The 22,741-nt window shown below is 41.3% G+C and overlaps 1 protein-coding gene across 1 annotated transcript; it reads left to right on the top strand.

The window, feature by feature from the left end:
- Positions 1-76: 76 nt before the first annotated feature.
- LOC144612029 (growth/differentiation factor 11-like) lies at positions 77-20,835 on the top strand. Its single transcript, XM_078431498.1, has 3 exons — positions 77-473; positions 14,336-14,709; positions 18,664-20,835. The coding sequence occupies exons 1-3, from the start codon at positions 77-79 to the stop codon at positions 19,042-19,044; spliced, it is 1,152 nt and encodes a 383-aa protein (XP_078287624.1). The 3' UTR covers positions 19,045-20,835.
- The last annotated feature ends 1,906 nt before the right edge of the window (positions 20,836-22,741 follow it).

Genomic DNA, 22,741 nt, shown 5'->3' on the forward strand with positions numbered 1-22,741 from the left:
AGCGGGCGCGCACGCAAGCACACACACACACACACACACACACACACACATAAACACACACACACGCCAGCAGACCATGCACAGACCACACGTTTTGCTTTGCCTCCTGATCTCTCTAGGATTGACAGGCAGCGACGAGCCAGCCTTGGAGAAGGATTTGGGGGCAGAAGAGAGCGCCTCAGACCATGCGGAACCTGGGAGCCAAGAATGCTCCGCTTGTTTATGGAGGGAGCACAGCAAAGCACTGAGGTTGGAATCCATTAAGTCCCAGATCCTGAGCAAGCTGCGTCTCAAGCAAGCCCCCAACATCAGCCGAGACATTGTCAATCAGCTCCTGCCTAAAGCCCCCCCGTTGCAGCAACTGCTCGACCGCTACGACATCCAGGGAGATGACTGCTCAGCCAAAGAGCCTGCTCTGGAAGATGACGAGTATCACGCCACGACTGAAACTGTCATTACCATGGCCGCCGAACGTGAGTACCCCCGTCCCATCTTCAAACTCTGGGCGAGAATATGTTGACGACTCAAAGGGGCAATGTCACACTGGCGGAGGGGGTGGGGTCGTTTAAGCCTCATGCAATAAACTGTAATCTTTAACTGCGTCTGCCGTTATACCGAAAGTCTGAGATGTCTCTCTCCAGGTGACACCAACCTCCTGGTTGGTTCAAACTGCGCTACACTTTGTAACACTGATGGGGCGATTTTTGGACCAACCCCTTACCTGTGTCCACGGGAATCTACCTCAAAACACCAATTGAACCCGATGGAGATCTCAGGTTAACAACCACGCAGCCAGTCTTTAGGCAGTAGGTCACGTTGTAATATTCAAAGTTTTTCCAAAATTACAGTAAAATTAGCGATAATCTCTGGGCATGGAGTTAAATCAGAAACGGTAACTTAAAGAAACAACTTATCAAATAAGTTGGAGTTCAAAATTGAAAAACAAGTAAGAAGATAAAGAAAAGGAACTGATATCGCCATCATTGATGCCTGTACTGAAAGGCAATCTGAATATTACTATCTTTTAAAAAAAACCTAGAGTCCAAATGTAATAATTTTAATGCCTCGGCCCCACATTAAATGAAGATTGACAACGAATTAATCTATTGATATCACAATTTCTAACCTATGTAGTTATATCACCCATTTAAATTATAATTTATACCTAATACTTTAAAATACTACTTCTGGTTGAAAGATACAACGGTAATCAAATTGATCCTGAAGTTATTTCACAAAAAAATGAGGCACTAATTTCTAGATCATAACAGTGACAATCATTTCTAGATTATAATTCACAAACTATCAGGAGTATTTTGCTATTTAGTCATAAAATATCAAAAATATTAATTTCCAGTTCCCATCCCGTAAAATAAAATAAAAGGCAGTAACTTGCAGATTCCTGCAAATGCATCAGGAGTAGTAATTTCCCATCCATAGACCAATAAGCACTGGTCCTTATTGGATCAAGAAGGATTCATTGGAAGCTGAAGAAGGGTTTCGACCCAAAACGTCACCCATTCCTTCTCTCCAGAGATGCTGCCTGTTCCGCTGAGTTACTCCAGCATTTTGAGTCTATCTTAGGATTCATTTTCAGTTTATTATCACTAAAATATCAGTGACAGCCATATGCTGCTTATAGTGCATCCAGTGTCAGAGCCTGCGATTTCCTGCCATTTGCCCACAAAGTAGCTCACACTGTATTTCTAGATTATAACATGCAAAAATCAGAAGCAACCATTTCCATTTTAAATATCAGCAGGATATTTTTTAGTCAGCAGCAGCAGGAATCCAAACATTTACGGCAACTACAGGTCTTTTTGCTTAAGAAGTGGTAATTTCTTGCTTATAGTCCACAAAATAGCAGAAGTAATTGCTAATCTAGATTACATCAAATACTGTGTGGTACGTTTCTGTTTGAGGTACCTTATATGCAGTAACTTACAGTCCATAATATAGAAAATGTCAAGAGCAGTAACCTCCAATCAATAGCCTATTAGAATTTGTAATTTGCAGATTACTGTAAATAAAATATCAGAAGCAACAATGTCCACATTGTTCACCTAAATTAAAATAAGCAATTGATTTCTGCTGATTGCCCATAAAATATTACAAACAGTAGTTTCCAATGGAGGCCCCATGATATCTCTGACGTATCTTGTTATTGCACATTAAAAAGAAATTATCTTCAAGCCATTAGCCCATAAAATATCAGATCAGTAAATTTCAGGAGCCTAACATTTTCTGAAATAACAGAAACAGAATATTTAGTGTAAGAAAATAACTGCAGATGCTGGTACAAATCAAAGGTATTTATTCACAAAATGCTGGAGAAGAAGGGTCTCGACCCGAAACGCCACCCATTCCTTCTCTCCCGAGATGCTGCCTGACCTGCTGAGTTACTCCAGCATTTTGTGAAACAGAATATTTTGTCAAGTTCAGAAAACATTTGAAGCAGTAATTGGCAGTCTGTAATCCATAAAATCTCAGGCAGTTATTTTGTAATCTAAAGTCCATAAAATATCTCAAGCTGTTTCAACTCTGCACATAAAAAACCCAATATGGTATTTTCCTTAAAAGTACCTTACAAGAACAGCATGTAATATCAAAAGCAGTAACTTCCAGTCGATAGCTGATAAAATACCACACTAGTAATTTCTTGTAGTCCTTCATCTATTAAATATCAGAAGCAATAATTTCAGTTTATAGCCCATAACATTTCAGGAGATATTTCCTGCTTCTCATTCATTAAATATCAGTAGTAATTTCCAGAGTATATTTTAGAAGATACCAGGAACCTTACATTTCTGCTATCAGAGGTAGTATTTCCAATCTACAATCAACTAATGAATTGTCTTTAATGTTCATTCTGTAGAACATGATACAATAATAATAATAATAATAATAATAATAATGCATTACATTTATATAGCGCTTTTCAAACACTCAAAGACGCTTTACAGGGATTTCTAGAACATAGAGAATTGAATAAATAGATAAATAAGTAAACGTACAGAAAAAGGAGACAGAAGGTGAGGTGACCTTCAGTGGTTGAAGGCAGTGCTGAAGAGGTGAGACTTCAGTGATGTTTTGAATGTGGTGAGTGAGGAGGAGTCTCTGACGGTTTGGGGTAGTGAGTTCCAGAGGGTGGGAGCAGCGATGGAGAAAGCCCTGTCCCCCCAGGATCTGAGTTTGGTCCGGATGGGGGGGACAGGAGATTGGCAGCAGCAGAGCGGAGGGTGCAGGTGGGAGTATGCCTGTGGAGGAGGTCAGTCAGGTAGGATGGGGCCAGGTTATGGAGGGCTTTGTAGGTCATGAGGAGGATTTTGTACTGGATTCTCTGGGGGATGAGGAGCCAGTGGAGTTTGTAAAGGACGGGGGTGATATGGTCACGGATCGGGGAGTGGGTGAGTAGACGGGCAGCGGAGTTTTGAATGTATTGAAGTTTACTGATGATTTTTGAGGGTGAGCCATAGAGGAGGCTGTTGCAGTAGTCCAGACGGAAGGTGATGAAGGCGTGGATGAGGGTTTCTGCAGCTGTGGAGGAGAGGGATGGACGGAGACGGGCAATGTTTTTGAGGTGGAAGAAGGCTGTCTTTGTGATGTGTTTGATGTGTTTGTCGAAGGAGAGGGTTTGATCAAAGATGATTCCAAGATTCCGGATGTGAGGGGAGGAGGATACTGGGAGCTGTGATTTCTTGTCCATGAATCCATGAAATAATTGATAAAGTATTATCCCTAGATAGAATATAGAACACCAGAAGCTGGAATTTCTACTCCATAGTTAGTAAAATATCAGAGTCCAGTATGCAGTACATAACATAAAAAAACAATTATTGACAGAGTGCATTCTGTGTAATATCAGAACCAGCAATTTTCCATTAAGTATGAAAAGTAGTAATGCTCAACCCACAGTTCATAAAAGTGGTCCAATAACAGTCCATGAAATGTCAGAAGTATCAATTTCCAAATTACAGTCCACAAAATACAAACATTTCCACACTTAGGGTATTTCTTGGATTGAAGTTTGGAATTCCAAGTAACAGTCCACACAATATCAGAAGCACCTGTATACTAGTGCAACATCCATCCAGAATCAACAGCAGTAATTTCTAGTCTGTGATCAATAAATGATCAGAAGCATTTATTTTTCAGTAGAGAGTTGGTAAAATATTTCAATGTTTCATTCAATCTGTACCACATAATGGGCAATCTATAGTCTGTACAGCACCAGAAACAATTTCCCGTCCATTGTCTGTGGATTGCTAGATGCAGTACATTCCAGTGCATTGTCCAGGAAAAGCTACAAGCATCAATTTCTGTCCTGTGGTCGGTAAAACACAAGTTGAAGTAATGTTCACTCTGTAAAGCATAAAATATCAGAGACAGTAAACTGCAGTCAATTATCCAGGAAGTATCGGGAGCAGTTAATTCCAGTCTATCGTCCACAAAATGTCAGATGCAGTTATTTACAGTCAGGGATCCATAAAATATGAGCAGCAGGAACTTGCGATTCAGCCCAGAAAACATCAGCTGTCTCCTCTGGTCTATAGTCAATAACATATTAGAAACAGAAATTTCTGGTTAAAGCTTAGATCAGAAGCAGCAACCTCTGCCGTATCTGAAGGGGCAAATTCCTTCTTATTATCCATTTGGCATCAGAAGCAGCAAATTCCACATAGCAGTCCATATAACATCAGCAGCAGCCATTTCCAATGCCTAGTTTTAAAAACATCAGGAGCGCCAATTTTCAATCTTTAGTCAATGAAATAACAGAATATTCCAATTGTTGGTCATAAACATTTCGCAAAGTATTTCAACATTTTTTGCTCTGTTTATTGCAAGAGCCAATTTCCAATCTCTACTCCATAAAATATCAGGTGCATTAATTTCTTATCTTCAGTCCATAAAGTATCAGGAGGGAAGATTTCCAATGTTTACTCCATAAAATGTCAGATACAGCAAATTCTAATTTCTAGTAATTTAATGCAATTGATCCATAAAATATCAAAAGCAGCAATTTCCAATTAATCCTTTAACTGAAAAAAAATAAATCAGCAGCTTCAATTTCCAATCTTTAAGCTATAAATGATCAGATATGGCAATTCTCGGTCTTTTTTCCAAATAAAAAAATTTAGTCTATAAAATATCAGAAGCAATTAATTCCTCTTTAGAGTCCAAAAAAAATCAGATGCAGTTATTTCCCATTACCCATTTAACATCCATCAAGTGTCAGAAGCCCTAATTTCTAGTCCATAAAATATCAGAAGCAGCAGTTTCTAATTGTTACTCCATAAATTATCAGCAACAGGAATTTCTAGTCTGTAGTGTATGGATGGTGAATCAGTAATTTACTGGATGCAGACTGCACACCTCAGAAGCAGCAATTTCCAGGCAGCAGTCCAGGAAATACCAAAAGCAATCATTTTAAGGCTTTGGTCCATAAAATATCAGAAGCATTAAAGTCCTGCTTTTAGGCTTTAAGCTGTAATTGCCATTAATTTTGTGCTTCTATTAGCATCGTAAATTTCCTCTTTAAAATCTAGAACATAACAGAATCAGCAGTGTCTGCCATAAAATATCAGAATAAGTAGTTCCTGGAGTATGGTCAATGAAATATCAGCATTTTATTTTGTACAAAGTATGTGTCATTGGTAAATTCACATATCTCGTCCATAAAATAATCAAAGGACAACTTTCCTCGACCAGAAGCAGTAAATTCTTGTTGTTCGTCCATAAAATATTTCCATTCTAAAGTACATCAGATATTGGAAGTATTACCATAAAAATACAAGCTGTAATTTCCAACTTTTGATCACTAAGCTACCAGCCAATAGTCCAAAATCATTTGAAGCAGTCATTTCCAGACGACAGTATATGAAATGTATTTATTCACAAAATGCTGGAGTAACTCAGCAGGTCAGGCAGCATCTCAGGAGAGAAGGAATGGGTGACGTTTCGGGTCGAGACCCTTCTTCAGACTGATAAAATTTTCTACCTTCGATAAAATGTTGTGAATAAATACCTTCAATAAACATTTGTGAATAAATACCTTTGATAAAAAAATTGTGAATAAATACCTTTGATAAAAATTTTGTGAATAAATACCTTCGATAATTTTTTTTATGAATAAATACCTTTGATTTGTACCAACATCTGCAGTTATTTTCGTACATGAAATGTAGGAAGGAGCAATTTCCTCTTTCTGCTCTACAAAATAGCAGCAGTATTTTCTTGTCTTTAGTCCAGAAGATATCAGAAACAGTAAATTCCAAACAAAATTCAGAAGCATTTATTTTCCTTTGAAAGCCCATAAGGTATCGGAAGCAATTATTCCTAGTTACTAGTTCATAAAATAAAATTCATAAAGAATCTGAAGCAATAATTTCATGGTAATCATCCATAAAATAACAAGAGGATTAATTTCCACATTATAGTCCATTAACTATCAGAAGTGCTGATTTCACATGCACATCCAGGAAAAAGTAATTTTCAGTTTACATTCTATAATGTCTGAACACTAATTTCCAGCTTTAAGAACATAAAATATAAGCAGTCATTTGCAGTTTATATTCCCAGGAGATATCACTAGCCATTTCTTGTCCGTACCTCATAAATTATCAGAAATTTCCATTGTAACATCAGAAAAACTGTTGCTGAAAATGTGAAGCAAAAACAAAAATATTGCTGGAAATATTCAGCAAGTTAGGCAGCCTCGGTGGAGAGGGAAATCAAGAAGCAGTAATTTCAGGATACACGAGGCAGGAGAGGAAGGAGTAAGACTCTGTCAGGTTGCTTGCCGGTGCATCATGATGAGGTATTTCCCAGCTAACCTTCTACAGCATCTCTGGAGGCTGAAGAAAGGCCCCACTCCGAAAGGTTGCCTATACATGTCCTCCGAAGATGCTGCTTGGGCTACTGAGTTACTCCAGCACTTAGTGTTCTATGCAAGATTCCAGCATCTGCAGTTCCTTGTGTCTCACCTCCTACTGAGCCTGCCTTCAGTTGGGACTGAAAGGACATTACACCTTGGTAGGCATCAAGCCTACCTTACTTCTCTATAGGTAGATTTACCAATAATTACAGCTCAGGAGCATCTCAGCTCAGTAGTGTCACCCCCATACATGGCCTGACACCTCCTCTTGTGCAACCTCTCCTGGTGCCTGAAAGGGAGGTATTAGGTGGATGGTTTGTAGTAAAACAAGGCAACTCTCTTCAACCATGGCTGTGGAGGCCAACGAGAAAGCCCTCAACAGTTGCATCCTCAGTGCTTCTGGATTTAATCACCACCTTTTAGGCAGAATGTGCATGATCATTCATGCTTTAACTGATAATTCAGAGGCTGAGGTAGATCCCAACTAGTGGTTGTGCCAGGCTTGATGGAGCCCATTGGGAACCCTCATCATCACCTTATACGCATCTTTCTCGTCTGTAGTGAAAGGACACTGGCCACTTGGCCAGCAACTGTGGTGCAGAAGGGATGCATCTTTACTGGAGAGGTAGTGATGTCTAATGGAGTATAACAGAGCTTTATTTATATCTCATTTGGTGAGATTATTCTTTGGAAATCATATCTCAGTCTTGCAAGTTGGAGCAGTTTCTCAAAACTATTCAAGAGAGCAAGAGGATAAACAAAACAAAAATTACTTGACTGATTATCATCATCTACCAACCTGGACAGTCTGTTCGTTTTATGAGCATTGTTAATCTGCTGTTAGTCATTAGTGAGTTGATCCTGCTGTTTCCTGCTTCTTCACAGTCAAGAGAAATAGTTAAGAAACTGCCTTCCTGAGTTGCAAGTGCAGGAAGATCACGGGAGGAGGGTTTATGTAATCAGTAACCTGAGATCAGTGGTTCAAGGCAGATATTGGTGTACAGGAGACCATGGTGAAGAGGGTGTTCCCTAAGAAGTATTCTGACATGCTGAGCAGGAAAAAAAACCCAAGATACAACTGGTGCCATCAAAATATAGTTCCTCGCAGTTCGTAAACAACAACCAAAGGAATTCTCTTTTCCCCCAACTTGGTTAGATCCAGCTTGAATTCCAGCAGTTCCATAAATATTAAATAGGTTGTACAGAAAGAGAAAAGTAAAGGAGGAAATAAGAATATGTTAAATGTTTGCTGCAGAAGGAGCAAAGTAATCTTGGGGGAATAATTAGATTTGCATCTGTAGATTACAAGTTATTTTAAACTATGGATTGTACATGCAAGCTGCAAAAGTTATTTTAAGCTTATAGTTCATAACTTTAAGTCGCAAACAGCCATCCTAAGGTAACTGATTGTGCTTTTCATGCATATAAATTGCAAGTAGTCCTTTTAATTTTCCATCGCATTGCGTAAATTGCAAATTGTCATCTTAACCTATAGTTTATAACTGTCATTTACAAATCATCAGTTTTTCTTTCTAGATCCCAAGTGCAAATCCTAAATGATCACTTTAAATATGTGAATTGAAAATAGTCAATTTAAACTCCAATGATCTTCGTTGTATGTGCAAATCACAACTTGTCAATTTACACTTATGGGTCGTACATACAAGTCCCAATCCATCACTATAAATGTTATAAACTACAAACGGTCATTTTAAGCTACTGGCCAATTATGTAAGTTGCAAAGTGTCATATTAAGCTCCAGACATTTCTAAGCGATGGATTTCATTTGCACATCAGCTTATATTTTGTAAAATGTCCATCAGCAATTTCTAGAATATACTCAGCATGTCTTGCAATCCATCATTTTAAGCTGTAGTCTGCACTTTAAGTCGCAAAATCATTTTCAGTTTATAAATAAAGTGCAAATTGCAATTCATTACTTCAAGCTAAAGTTCGCAAGCAAGTCGCAAATAGTTGTTTTAAGTTACTGTTTGTATGTGTAACCTGCAATTACAACAACAAAACAAAGATTGCATGTATGAGTGTGATTTCAATCTATCATTTTAAGATACAGGTCATGTGTAAATTGCAAAGATTCAGCACCAATCACTTCCAAGACTTGGTGTCAATTCTAAGTCATTTTTCATACAATGTTGTGGCCATCAGCAATTTTTAGACTATAGACTTGCATGCTAGTCTATCACCAGCAATCCCCATATTATGTTTACTGATCATTGAATAAATCATTGGAGTTTAGTTCATACACTACAACTAACTGCCATTTCTAGCTTGACCTGACGGGCAAATGATTTTGAAATAAGCTGTTCCCAAAACAAAAGTAAGCAAAAGGATTACTTCGCTGGTAAGAAATTAGATCTTTCTTTGAAAAAGTAAAAAATAAGGTTAATGAGAAACACCTAAAATTACTTATAAGGATCTAAAAACTTTAAACTGAAGCAATTAATGACTTACCTTCCCCTTTCCTTCATATCCGCAGCCCCACAATCCTTTTTGAAATGAATGGGATCTTGGATCCTGTGCTAGATCTAGTCTGCAGTTAAAATACTTCCCCATATGTACTGGATGTGCAGGTTTGGGGGCTGTAGATCCAGTCGTCCTGTTGATGAGGGCCCTTACAGAGAGAAAGCATAAATACAGGAACATAAAAGCTAACGAGAGCAGTTAGAGAGCAAGAACACCAAGAAAGGAAATGTAGAGAGTAGGAAATATCAGTGGTGCTGAGGGAGAGAAAAACACTGAGCCAACATTACACATTGATAGCCTACAGGAGTCTTGGCCATGTCTGATACAAGCAGAGAAAGCAAGTTACCTGAAGTTGTTGAGTTCAATGCGAGTCCAGAAGGTTGCAACATTTCAAGCCAGAAGATGAGAGCTTATATTGGGCTTCGTTGGAACAGTGCAGGAGGTGACAGAACGACAATGGGAGTGGGATGAGGAATTAAAGTGGCAGGCAATGGGAAGCTCAGTGTTGCCCCTGTGGACTGAACAAAATGATCACCAGCCTGCATGTGATGCCTTCAATGCAGAGACCTCATGTGAGCACTGAATGCAGTGCACTAGATTGGAAGCAGTGCGAGTGAATCACTGCATCTCTGAAAGGTCTGAATGGTTGCCTGGATGGTGGAAAGGGAAGAGATAAATGGATAGGTGTTGCATCCCTTATGGTTGCGTGGGAACGTGCCATGAGAAAGGGAGCAGCGGGTGGAAGTAGAAGAGCAGACCCCGGGAGCTGTGGTGGAAAGAATCCTTTTGAAATGCTGAGAAGAGAGGAGAAGGGACAATGTGCCTGGTGGTGGAATCTCATTGAAGGTGATGGAAATTGGAAAGGATCATCTGAAGAATGTGGATGCTTGCAATTTCTAAGAGAAGCCTAGTCTCTTGCAGCGATCTCGATCATACTACAACCCATCCTGCCCCATGCAAGGACGCTATTCCATTCACCCAGTTCCTCCTTCTCCATTGTATCTGTTCCGACGATAACACATTCCACACAGGTGCCTCCAAAATGTCTTCCTTCTTCCTGAACTGTGCTTTCTCCTGCACCATATTTGGGAGCACTCTTGGCCACATCTTCTGTGTTCCACCTCTGCTTTCACACCCTCTCTTCCTGGACAGAACAAGCTGGTCCTCACCTTTCACTCCACCAGCTTCCACCTTCAACACATCATCCTTTGCTATTTCTGCTGACTCCAGCAAGTTCTCACCACCATATCTTCCCTTCCCCTTTCAGCATTCTGAAGGAACTGTTCCCTGGTCCATTCTTCCTTAATCTCTTTGCATGCCACAGAGAAATTGAAGTCAGAAACAGGCCGTTGGCCCTCAGTCAACCATCAAGCACTCATTTTCACTAATCCTACTGTAATTCATTTATTCTCCCCATCAATTCTCCCCAGATTTGTCCTCTCACCCACACATTGGGTGTTTGTTGATTAGTTGCCTAACATTGGTGAATTCAATGTCCATACCATTGGGCTGTAAGCTACCCAACCAAATCTGAAAAGTTTGCTCTCAGTAAAAGTAACCCTGAAACTGCTGGATTGTTGCAATAACCAAAATAGTTCACTGATATTCTTTCAGAAAGTCAAGCTGCGGTTCCTATCTGGTTTGGCATCTCTGCCGCTGCCAATCTCCTATCCCCCCACATCCGGACTAAACTCAGATCCTGGGGGGACAGGGCTTTCTCCATCGCTGCTCCCACCCTATGGAACTCATTACCCCAAACCGTTAGAGACTCCCCCACACTCACCACATTCAAAACATCGCTGAAGTCTCACCTGTTCAGTACTGCCTTCAACCACTGAAGGTCACCTCACCTACTGTCTCCTTCCTCTGTTCATTTATTTATTTACTTATTTATCTATTTATTAATTTCCCTATGTTCTCAAAATCTCTGTAAAGCGTCTTTGAGTATATGAAAAGCGCTATATAAATAAAATGTATTATTATTATTATTATATATGACCATTCCATAAGGCCTGGGCAACTGGAATGTCAATGGGCAGTTTAAGCCATCCACTGTGAGAGTAAATGTACTTTAGCATCAGTAGAGGTTCGTTTATTGTGAATTTAAACAGCAAGATTTCTATTTTTTAAACAGTGGATCGAATATCCTGCAGGAATTGCATAAAGGGGTTCTTGCCCATTTCACGTTGTGAAGTGTTTGTTTGCAATTCTGGCCAAATCCTTTGGGAAGCAGATGATGTTATGTCGGGAGAGAGATATGGGGTCGTGACCCCTGCCTGTTAGGATAGGGCATTTAACTGCAAATGGGCTTGGATTGCAGCTGACTAACTGCCCTGTGGCCACAGGACACTATTAAATAGAGCAGCACATAATGGGGAAAACAAATCCCAGTGCAATTCTCCACAGCTGCGAGTTTGACATGATCAGCACTTCATAAAATGAAAACAGTGGGTATTATAATCGTTTTATCCCAAATTTGAATTTTGGGATCATTAATTAATATTGAATGTTCCTGTTTTCAAGATGTATTCTTTAATTCACCATGAGGCTGAACAGTGTAAATTAACCCAAAGTATTGGGTTAATTGCCTGTCCCTTTTTACAAAACATAATTTTATCCTCTTAATAAATGGCTGTGAAGGTTTATTCTAATTGTTCGCCCAAAATTGACATTATTTTTCTCAAGTTGTTGCAATTATCTTTTCTAAGATAAAAATTAATTCAGTGATGAGATCAAAGTTCCAACCAACCAAATGTATTATTTCGCCATAAATCTATTCAGACACGTATCAGTTAATGGTGATACTGTGCAATCAAATTAACTAGTGAGCTCTATGTGTAAACAAGGAACTGCAGATACTGGTTTACAAAGAAGAACATAAAGTGCGGAGTACCTCAGTGGGTCAGGCAACATCTCTGGAGAACATGGATAGGCGATGTTTTGGGTTGCGTTTGAGTCTGAAGAAGGGTCCCGAACCGAAACGTTGCCTTATCCATGTTCTCCAGCAATGTAACTGAACCCACTGAGTTACTCCAGCACTTTGTGTTCTTCTGGCTCTATGTATAACTGGTTTGATTCTATCCAATAAGATAGGCATTTAGTTTAGAATAGTTTAGTTTAGAGATACAGCGCAGAAACAGGCCCTTCGGCCCACCGGGTCCGTGCCGACCAGCGATCCCCGGACACAAACACTACCCTACACGTACCAGGGACAGTTTTTACACTATACCAAGCCAATTAAGCTACAAACCTGTACATCTTTGGAGTGTGGGAGGAAACCGAAGATCTTGGAGAAAACCCGCGCAGTCATGCGGAGATCGTACAAACTCCATACAGACGGCATCCGTAGTCGGGATCGAACCCGGGACTCAGGCGCTGCAAGCGCTGTAAGGCAGCAACTCTACCGCTGTGCCACCGGTGATGATTCTATCCAGTCAAATGCATTAGATGGCTATGATTCGATCCAATCAGATTTGTGCTTGTTGGTGATGAGTCTATCCAAATGTATCCATCCAATCATTTATCCATTCGTTGGCTGCAATACTATCCAATTATATATGTGCTGGTGTGTTTGATTCTATCCAGATATGTATAGCTCGTAATGATTCTGTGCAATCAAATGTATTAGTTGTCTTTAATTCTATCCATTCAGGTTTATACAAGAACATAGGATGGTACCGCACAGGAACAGGCCATTCGGCCCACAATGTCTGTGCCAAAAATGATGCCAAGACCAACTCTTATCTGCCTGCACTTAATCCATATCCCTCCATATCCAATCTACTTCTTCTTAAGCCCTTTGCTCCTCTATGGAGCATAGGCCATTGACAAATGTCCTCCACCTCACTCGGTTGTTGGCGGTTCTTTCGAGATCTCCCCAGTTGAGCCCACTCCCAGACATTTCTGTCTGGCCACCTCTTCTCCAGCTGTTCCTGGGGCAACCTCTTTTCCTTGGGGGTTCCATTTCAGGGCTTGCCGGGTGATGTTTGTGGCAGGTTTTCTGAGGGTGTGTCCAATCCAACTCTATTTTCTCCTTCGAATTTGTAAGTCAATGGGATCCTGGCTTGTCCTCCATATCCATATGCCCATCAAAAAAGTCACCTAAATGCCACTATGGTACCTGCCTCCACCACCATCTCCATCCGCCTCCACCACTATCCCCAGCAGTGCGCTGCAAGTACTCACCACCCTCTGTGTAAAAAAACTTGACCTGCACATTTGCGTTAAACTTTATCCCTCTCATCTTAAAGCTATGCCCTCTAGTATTTGATATTTCCATCCTGGGGGGGGGGGGGGGTGGGGGGGGGGGGGATCTGACTGTATATTAGTGGGTTTAATTTCATCCATTCAAATATGTATTAGCTGGCCATGATTCTATATCACCTAAAGTGCCAGTTGCCTCTATTTCAAACAATTACATCTACCAATTACCCAAGATCTTATCCAATCCGCTACATATTAGTCGGAGATGGTAATATCTAATCAAGCATACCAGTTGGTACGATTCAATCTAATCACATGTATTAGTAGATTCAATTTTATCTAATCATATATGCATTTTTGGCTACGATTCTTTCCAATCATAGAACATGCTATGTACAGTACAGGAAAAGGCATTTCAGCCCATAATGTCTGTGCCAAACATGATGCCAAAATAAACTAATCTTATCTGCCTGCACATGATCCACATCCTCGTATTAGCTGCTCTACAATTCTATCCATTCAGATACCAGTTAGTTGGCAATAATTCTATCCAGTCAAATGTACTAAATGGCAACACTTCTATCCAAACAGATATGTATTAGTTGGTAGACACAAAATGCTGGAGTAACTCAGCGGGCCAGGCAGCATCTCTGGAGAGAAGGAATGGGTGACGTTTTGCATTTTGTGTCTACCTTCAATTTAAACCAGCATCTGCAGTTCTTTCCTATGTATTAGTTGGCTTTGATTCTGTTTTTTGATTTGTTCTTTTTGTAGCTGACCCCTGTGTCCAAGTGGATGGGAGTCCAAAATGTTGCTTTTTTAAATTTAGCCCCAAAGTCACATTTACAAACGTGGTGCGAGCTCACCTGTGGGTATACCTGCGACCAGTGCTGCACACCTCCACAGTGTACCTGCAAATCCTCAGGCTGAAACCTGTGACGGAAAAGGGCAGCAGGCACTCGAGGATCCGGTCCTTAAAAATAGACATGGACTCCCGCAATGGGCGCTGGCAAAGCATCGACTTTAAGCACGTTCTGCAGAACTGGTTCAAGCAACCGCACACCAACTGGGGCATTGAGATCAACGTCTTTGATATGGATGGGAATGACTTGGCTATCACATCTCCGGGAAGTGGAGAGAAGGGATTGGTGAGTATGGTTCACATTCAGCCCCCTGTGTTAAGGAGGCACAGATAACTCCAGTTTCAAGAGAATAGAGCCCGCAATTGGTGGCTGAAGATGCAAAAGTGTCATTAATCATCAATAGTTTAAAAACAAGCATCCAATTGGAAACTAAAGGACATCGATTTAACTCAACTGATAAAGGAAATAGAGAGACGAGAAGAAAAATCTTGGTGCAGTGAGCTGTTTGAATATTTTGTAACATGGTAGGTGGCAATGAAAGTCACTCCACAAAGGGTGTGCTTGTTCATAAGATGCAAAAAAGTTAACAGGTAAAAGGAGCAAGCAATTAAGGAGGCAAATGGTGTATTGGTCTCTATTGCAAAGAGGTTGCAGTGTCAGAGTAAGGTGATTGGAAAGGCCTTTGATAAAACCGCGTTTGGAAGTATAGTGTGGAGTTGTGATCTCCATACCTAAAGAAGAGGAGACTAGCCCAAGTCCGCTCAGAGTAGATGTAATAGATGAATGACAGGAATAAGGAGGTTTCCCCATAATTAAATAATTAGACTGGACTCACTGGATCAAGCAATGATCCCGAGGAGACATGCATGACTGCTGAGAAGAAATTATGCTCAGAGGCTTGAATCAGGGGGGCAGAGTCTCAGGATAAGGGGTTGGTAAAGGGAAGAGAAGGAACTTCAAGATTGTGAATCTTTGGAATTTCTCTTCCCAAAAAATTGTGGGTGCTCAATCGTCGAGTATGATCAAGGCAGAGACTTAAAAGTTATAGTCACTAAGGGAATTGGAGGATATGGAGATTGGACAGGAAAGTGGACAGGATACGCCATGATTTTACTGAATGTCAAAGTAGGCTCAAGGAACCCAAAGGCCAACTCCCACTTTTATTTCTAATGTTCTTATGGTCTGAAAGATGCTGCCTGACAGGATTATAACATGATCTGAGATTAAATAGACTGGCTGACTCTCTCCAGAGTTTAGATGGATGATCTCATTGGAACACGTAGGGATTTTCACAGCTTGACAGGTTAGATGTTTCTGTGCCTCAGTTATCTGAAACCAGGGCCAGAGATGAGGAGAAACGTCTTCACCCAGAGGGTGGTGAATCTTTGGAATTCTCTACTCAGGAGGGCTGTAGAGGCTCAGTGGCTGAGTAGATTTGACAGGGAATGATAGAATTTTGGACATTAAAGGCATTGTAGGGTAACTGGGACTGAGGCAAAAAGGTCATCCATCATCTGATTATATGACAGAGCAGGCAAGTGGGTTTGAATGGCCAACTTCTGCTTCTATTTCTACTGTTCTTATCGCAGCTGAGTTTTTTAATAGTTTACTGCAGTCAATGTCTGTTTATTTGTTCTGACGGGAAATTGGCACTCAATTAAAGTGCTGGAGAATGCACAACAGTTCAATCTCAGAAGCATCAGTACTCCAGCCCAGTTAATGTGACAACTACCACAGATCCAGATGATTCAGTCACTCCAGTCAAATCCCTCCCCCCCCACCCCAGTGGGTTGGCCAATTTCCTGCACTCCCACTCTCCTCACCAATCTCTCTCTCAATGGATAGTAAGGAACTATAAATGGTTCTTCCAAATGCAGATGCTTCAGAATATTAAGTTGCTTCAGAATATTAAGTTGCTTCAGAGCCTTGGCCCTGATTTCTGGAAAGAAAATTGAGGAGCACAAAGGGAAAAGCCAACATTAGTTTCTGCCAGTTGTGATGAGTGAAAAATGGAAATGATACAGTAGTTGGGCAGCACACTGTTTAAAAGTTGTGGCAATGCAACAGGGGTTTTAACCTCAGGATCCCGAGTAAGCGCAACAGCACAAAAATAATCTTGACAGTCATTTACCTCAACGCTGTATGTGGAAGCTCCCTTTGCGCAAATTGGTTGCTGCATTTTTTAAGTGCTATCCGAGGTCGAGAAAGGCGCTATAAACAATCATTTTTATTTAAATAATGGCAAAAAATTCCTTGCTTACATTATAGTATTCATCTGTTTGCTTTACTTTCTTTTTATAATGGTGCCTGACGTCCACATGCACCATTGGAGCATGCTTGTTGTCTTGTGGTCCTGAAGGCATTTCATTGCCAATGAGCTATAGCTCCATAATAACGACTCGCATGAGAAAAAAATTAAAACCTGACCTGATCAAGACTTGTCCAAACCGGGACCGGCTTGGGGAGTTATCTTTTTTTTACACCATACTCGGCCTGATCCGACTCAACCAAGCTCCCAACGTGCTACTGGCCACATGAAGGTGGAAGTCATTTTTGGGAAGCATGCTGAGAAGTGGAAGGAAGAGCTTGCTATCATTACCCACAATGCACTGAGGCAGCCTGTCCTGACCCAACCAGAACCTGAATGCATAACCAGAATATTTCCTGCCTTCACCTAACCTGCATACAATTCTTGGCTCCTGTAAGTCTCCGGCCAGGGACCAGGGTTTGCCCCACATCTCCAACAACTGTTATCTTACCCATGCGGCTATTTTGCAAAACTCAGCCGAAACAGTACTTGGTGCAACTAATTTAGCCGGGAAAAGGCTGGACTGGCAGCCCATTGCTTCTATGTCCACATTTTTATCTTTCTTCTTACCCCTCTTTCAGGTGCGCTACCCACTCGATGTCCTGCTTCCACCTTCATTGCCCTGACCTAGTTTTATCGACATCCCTGCCAACAGGCCCACTTGGAGTTAATCTCGCTATACTCCTCCTATCCAATTCACCTCACCCAGTGCACTCTGTCAGTGTCCTGATTATCTCTGCCCCCCCCCTTCAAAAGGTCTGCTCATTTGTAAAAATCCCCATATCCCCTGACTCCGCTATCATTAAGAGTTCTATTTAACTCTCTCTTGAAAGCATCCAGAGAATTGGCCTCCACTGCCTTCTGAGGCAGAGAATTCCACAGCTTCACAACTCTGATTCAATCCTATCTCAGCAACCTCTGCCTCCACCCCCTATCTTTCTCCATGCCGTAACTAACTTTGGATTCTACCTACTCCAATGGATCCTAGATGGTCTCTCAATCCAAAATCCAGAAATGCACCACATGGGACCCATTCACCCACAAACCCTGTGCTTAATGACATACCAGGAATGCAGCAGTTCAAGGAAGGGGTGGCAATAATGAGCAATAAATTGCCAACCCTGCCAGTATTATGCACGCCCTGAAAAATGGGTTAAAAGATGGAATGGAAATTGCTGTTAGTACATAAATTTTAACATTGTGTTCTAACAAGTGACTAGTTGGATGTGAATATAAACATTTAAAAATATGCAACTTCGAATTTGAAAAATCTAAAATGTCTGTTTCACATACATCATTTTAACAATGGACCGAGGGCAAATTTTAGCGATGCATTTATAATGGGTAATAGAGTTATACAAATTGTAATAATATTCCAAAATTAAAATGTGCATTTTAATCATCTTTGAGATCTGCCCGCGCATTCAAAAGGATGTAAATCTAAATAAGGAATTCCCAATGGATTGTTGTTATGAATGCAGTTCTGTCATTTTCTGCTTTATTTTAAATTTCCAGCATCTAATTAATTTACATTAAAACTTACTGCTGGGATAACATTAATAGCCTCAGCAAATTTCAACCAAGTTCTGGCAATTTGACTGCATCCCGATAATGTGCTTAAAATGGCAGCTCGTGGGAGGTGAATTTTCATCCACATCTAAACTGGCTGCAAAGGGGTGGTAACTTTTCAGTACATTTACAGCTCAGGCACCTGCGAGTTCAATATCAATACTGGCAATGGTTTTAAAAAGGCCTAGGAGCTGTAAAGATTTTTTTCTTGCACTGTAGTGCAAATTAGTCTGGATCAAGAAATGAATGCATTTATGCCTTTGGTCCCACGATAGTAGAGACGATTTAGAGTTTTAATAACATAAAGAAAGTGTACAGTTACATCTCAGTGGGGAAAAAAAACCTCTCTCTCTTTTTGACAGCAACCATTTCTGGAGGTTAAAGTGGCAGAAACAAACAAACGTACTCGCCGAAACCTGGGGCTGGATTGTGACGAGCACTCCACAGAGTCACGCTGCTGTCGCTTCCCGCTAACCGTTGATTTTGAGGCCTTCGGCTGGGACTGGATTATCGCCCCCAAACGATACAAAGCCAACTACTGCTCTGGTCAATGCGAGTACATGTTCATGCAGAAATACCCACATACCCATCTGGTACATCATGCCAATGCCCGAGGCTCAGCAGGCCCGTGCTGCACGCCCACCAAAATGTCGCCCATCAACATGCTTTACTTCAACGACAAGCAAGAGATCATCAACGGGCAAATCCCAGGCATGGTGGTCGATCGATGTGGCTGCTCCTAAAATGAAGATCGGCCAAACGTCTTTCCCCCTGCCATTTGAAACATCATTATTCTAGAAAATGTGATGTCCAAACTATGCCATGCACTGTGCAATAATCAGAGAGAGAGAAAACAAATTGGGCCTCATTCATCGGAAACATATTTTCCAAACAAAAAGCAGCCAGTTAATAAGAACTAGGACTAATTGATCCCAGGTCTCTGGATTCTTCCCCTCCCCCCAACCCCACAACTGAAACAGTAACTGCTGATCACAATACAAGAGCAAATAGCCTGGGAGGAGTTACTGAGGCCACCAGCACCTGTGAAATAAAATAACATTCTCAATAAGCAAAGGCAGCAGACCCTTGGTAACTGGTATCAACTCGTCAGATTTGATTCCACAGATTTTGCAAACCCACAACCTGACTTGGCAATTGCCCTGTTTAACGTTGCTGTTTAAACAAAAAAAACTAAAAAGAGAAAGATCATATTAGTCATGAATTTGGTTTGGAAACGCAGGAAGGGGAAGAGTGAGCACTCGCAGTGAGACTGTCTCTTGAAGAGGAAAACACAGTCAAACTGCTCTTAACTTTTGCAAAGTCCTCGACAGTGTTTAAATGAAAACTTTCAAAAGCTGTAAATGAATGAAGAGAGACCTGGAAAAGGAAGTTCTTTGGGTCTTTTCATAGCTGAATTCCTTTTCATCTGACAGATAAAATGGTGGGAAGGCACAGGGTATCAGTCAGTGAAGGGTTTGGGGTGAGACCTAGCTTGGTTCCCATGAAGGTTTAACTTCTACCATCTCTCATCTGGTCCTGATCGACACTGCTTTGCAATTCCAACATTTTAGCTGCTTTATTTCAAACAATCAGCATTTAGTTTCCTCCCGCCATCACTTGCAGAATCCCAGAGCCTCGCTAGTTAGCGCTGGACAAGCCAAAAGCCTTCTTTAGCTTCTTTGACTTAGGAAACTGGCACACAGTGTGCGTACGATTTATGATCTGACCCGGCCCAAGCCAATCCATTCTGGTATTACTCAAAAGGGGATGGATTACAAGGGCAGAGGAGTGGCAAAGGGGGAGGATGCTTAAAGCCCCACAGCTGGAGTTCTGCATTCAGTTCTGTGTTCCACACTTCACAATTGGGGCTACAGCAAAGATTTACCAGGATTACACTGGGGAGATAAAGGGTTGTAAAGGCTGGCCTTGTATTACTTCAGGGGGAGAAGATGAAGGCATGAACTGAGTTGGCGTAAATGATACCAGTGGGGTGTAGGTTAGGCAGTGAGAAATGATTTCCTCTTGTGGGGAGCCCAGAACAAGGAAGTGGAACCTTAAAATTGGAGCCAGGCATTTGTGATAACGATTCCTTATCCGAACGGCAATGAAAATCTGGAATAGTCTCCCACAAAAAGCCGTGGAGCGGGAGGCAGTTTGGGATTGGGGTTGGGGTTGGAGGGGGGAGAGCAACACTCAAGGAAGAGATCGATAAGCAATGAGTAATGGTGAACCTGCACCTTGATATTGGGACAGAACTCTCTCTCACCTGGACATTCAACATCAACCAAAAGCACTTCTGCTCAGAGTTAAGCTCCCTCTCCTGTGCCATGTGCTACTTCCTAATTTTATGGGTTTATGACTTCCAAGACCAAGTCAGAACTCAGCCAATGCCAGTACTGCAGCCTAACTCTGGACTGGGCTAGGTTTAGTATTTTAACGAGGCACTAGAGACTGTAGATGCTGATATCTTGAGCAAAAAACAAAGTGTTGTAAGATCTCAACGGGTCAGGCAACATCTGTGGACTGAAATGGACCGATGACATTTTAGGTTGGTATCCTTTATCAGACTGATTGCAGTGGGGGGGGGGGGGAGCTGGAAAGAGAGGTAAGGTGGGACAATACCAGGCAAGCGATAGGTGGATACAGGGGGTGGGAGGTGATTTCAGCTGGATGGAGTAAGTGACAAAAGCTAAAGGTGACAAGGAGGCACAAGAGTCCTCCTCTTCTCTCCAAATATGACAACCTTTTGCTTCCATTTCACACCTAGCCTCTGTCACTCTACCCATCTGCCCATCACATTCCCCTCTCACCTGTTTCCACCTATCACTCGCCAGGCTTTGTCCCAACTCTATTCCAGCTTTCTCCCACTACATCAGTCTGAAGAATGGCCCAGATCCAAAACATCATCTGCCCATTTCCCCCCACAGATGCCGTCTGACCCACTGAGTTCCTCCAGCACTTTGTGTCTTGTATTTTAGCCTTTTTCTGGTACACTCTGCTTCTATTGATGAAGCCTAGAATTCCATAGATCTCGTTGCTGCCACAGTTCATCCCTTTCCACATAGCTAAATGCTAAAATCAATAAGTTGGCACCACGATCAGTGAAAGGTCACAATGTCACAGAGGGAATTTGCAGATTCATGTTTGTTGCTATAATGGATGGCTGTATCGTTAATGCCATGGAAATACTCTGGCCCACTCTGAAACCTTCATTTAAATTTGAGACAGATTCTGCCAAAGTTTTAGCTAAGTATGCACTGTGCTCCCTAAGTGCATCTGTCCAAAAAAAGTCAACGTGTAGAAGTTAACTGGTTAAATTAAAGGCACATGTTACCATGAGTATAGATTAAGAGTGATCCAACTGAGATGAAGGGAGTTGACTGGGTAGATAGAAAACTATTACCCCAGGCGGGAACCACCATATTAAAATTATATACAGATAATTTAAAGATAGAGGAAATCTGGAACTTTTGCGGTTGTGGTTAGATGTCAAACAAAAATATTTTTTTAAAACAGGCTGCAAAAAAATAGAGAGCAGATTGTTGAAATAGCCTTGAAAGTGGCTTCCTATTATCCCCACGTAAAAGACTGGAGAGGGGCTGAAGGGACTCCCTGCAAACACAAAGCGTGAATCATTTATACCTACACCTTGTTGGAGGGAAGACTGAATTGGTCACAATAAGGGGGGGGGGGGAGGAAGGAGGGGTGGAATGGGGAGATAACATGTAGGGGTACCAAGTGGAAGATTGGGGAAGAATCAAAGCACTGGCCAAGATTAGTTGCCTGTCCCTTTAGTTCCATCACATCACTATACTCTAATTATCAATGAAGTCAAAAGATCAAGCCTTTGGATGTCATCCACACCATCCCACAAACTGGTGGGCAGAAGGTCCATCGGACACTTGCAACTCGTGCCAAGACTGGCACTTTAAAACATTCCGGGTGGTGGAGGCAGGAATTCCTTGTTGAGTAGCAGAATGCTTCCTTGGGTTAACAATATTCATGAGGATCTCTTTTTAATATGCACACTATGCTGCTGACTTGCCAGACCACTCACGAATTTGCTGATCAGTGAATAGAGGCATGAATGGATGGAGAAAGTGCCAACAGATATTGCAGCCTAATAAACAGCTGCGTCAAGACACGAGCAATATCACCAAACTGCAAAGATCAAAAGAATCTTTAAGCAAGTTAGATTGCAGTAAAATGTGGCACATTTCATGACCGTCATTTTTGGGCTGTGATACGAATGGTGGAATATTAATGAGAAGCTTGGAGAAACACAACAGTCTGCACATATTAAATCAGCTTATTGTGCCTGTAAGCATCAGTTTGCTTTTCAATCAATAGTTACTGTGATTTTTCTTAGTTCCTCTAAGAATTGATTCTGCCCGACCCTGATTTTAATCGATCTACCATTAGCCGACGGGCCTTCAGCTA

Source organism: Rhinoraja longicauda, chromosome 42 (genome assembly GCF_053455715.1).
Source record: "Rhinoraja longicauda isolate Sanriku21f chromosome 42, sRhiLon1.1, whole genome shotgun sequence".
In the NCBI taxonomy this organism is placed as follows: Eukaryota; Metazoa; Chordata; class Chondrichthyes; order Rajiformes; family Arhynchobatidae; genus Rhinoraja; species Rhinoraja longicauda.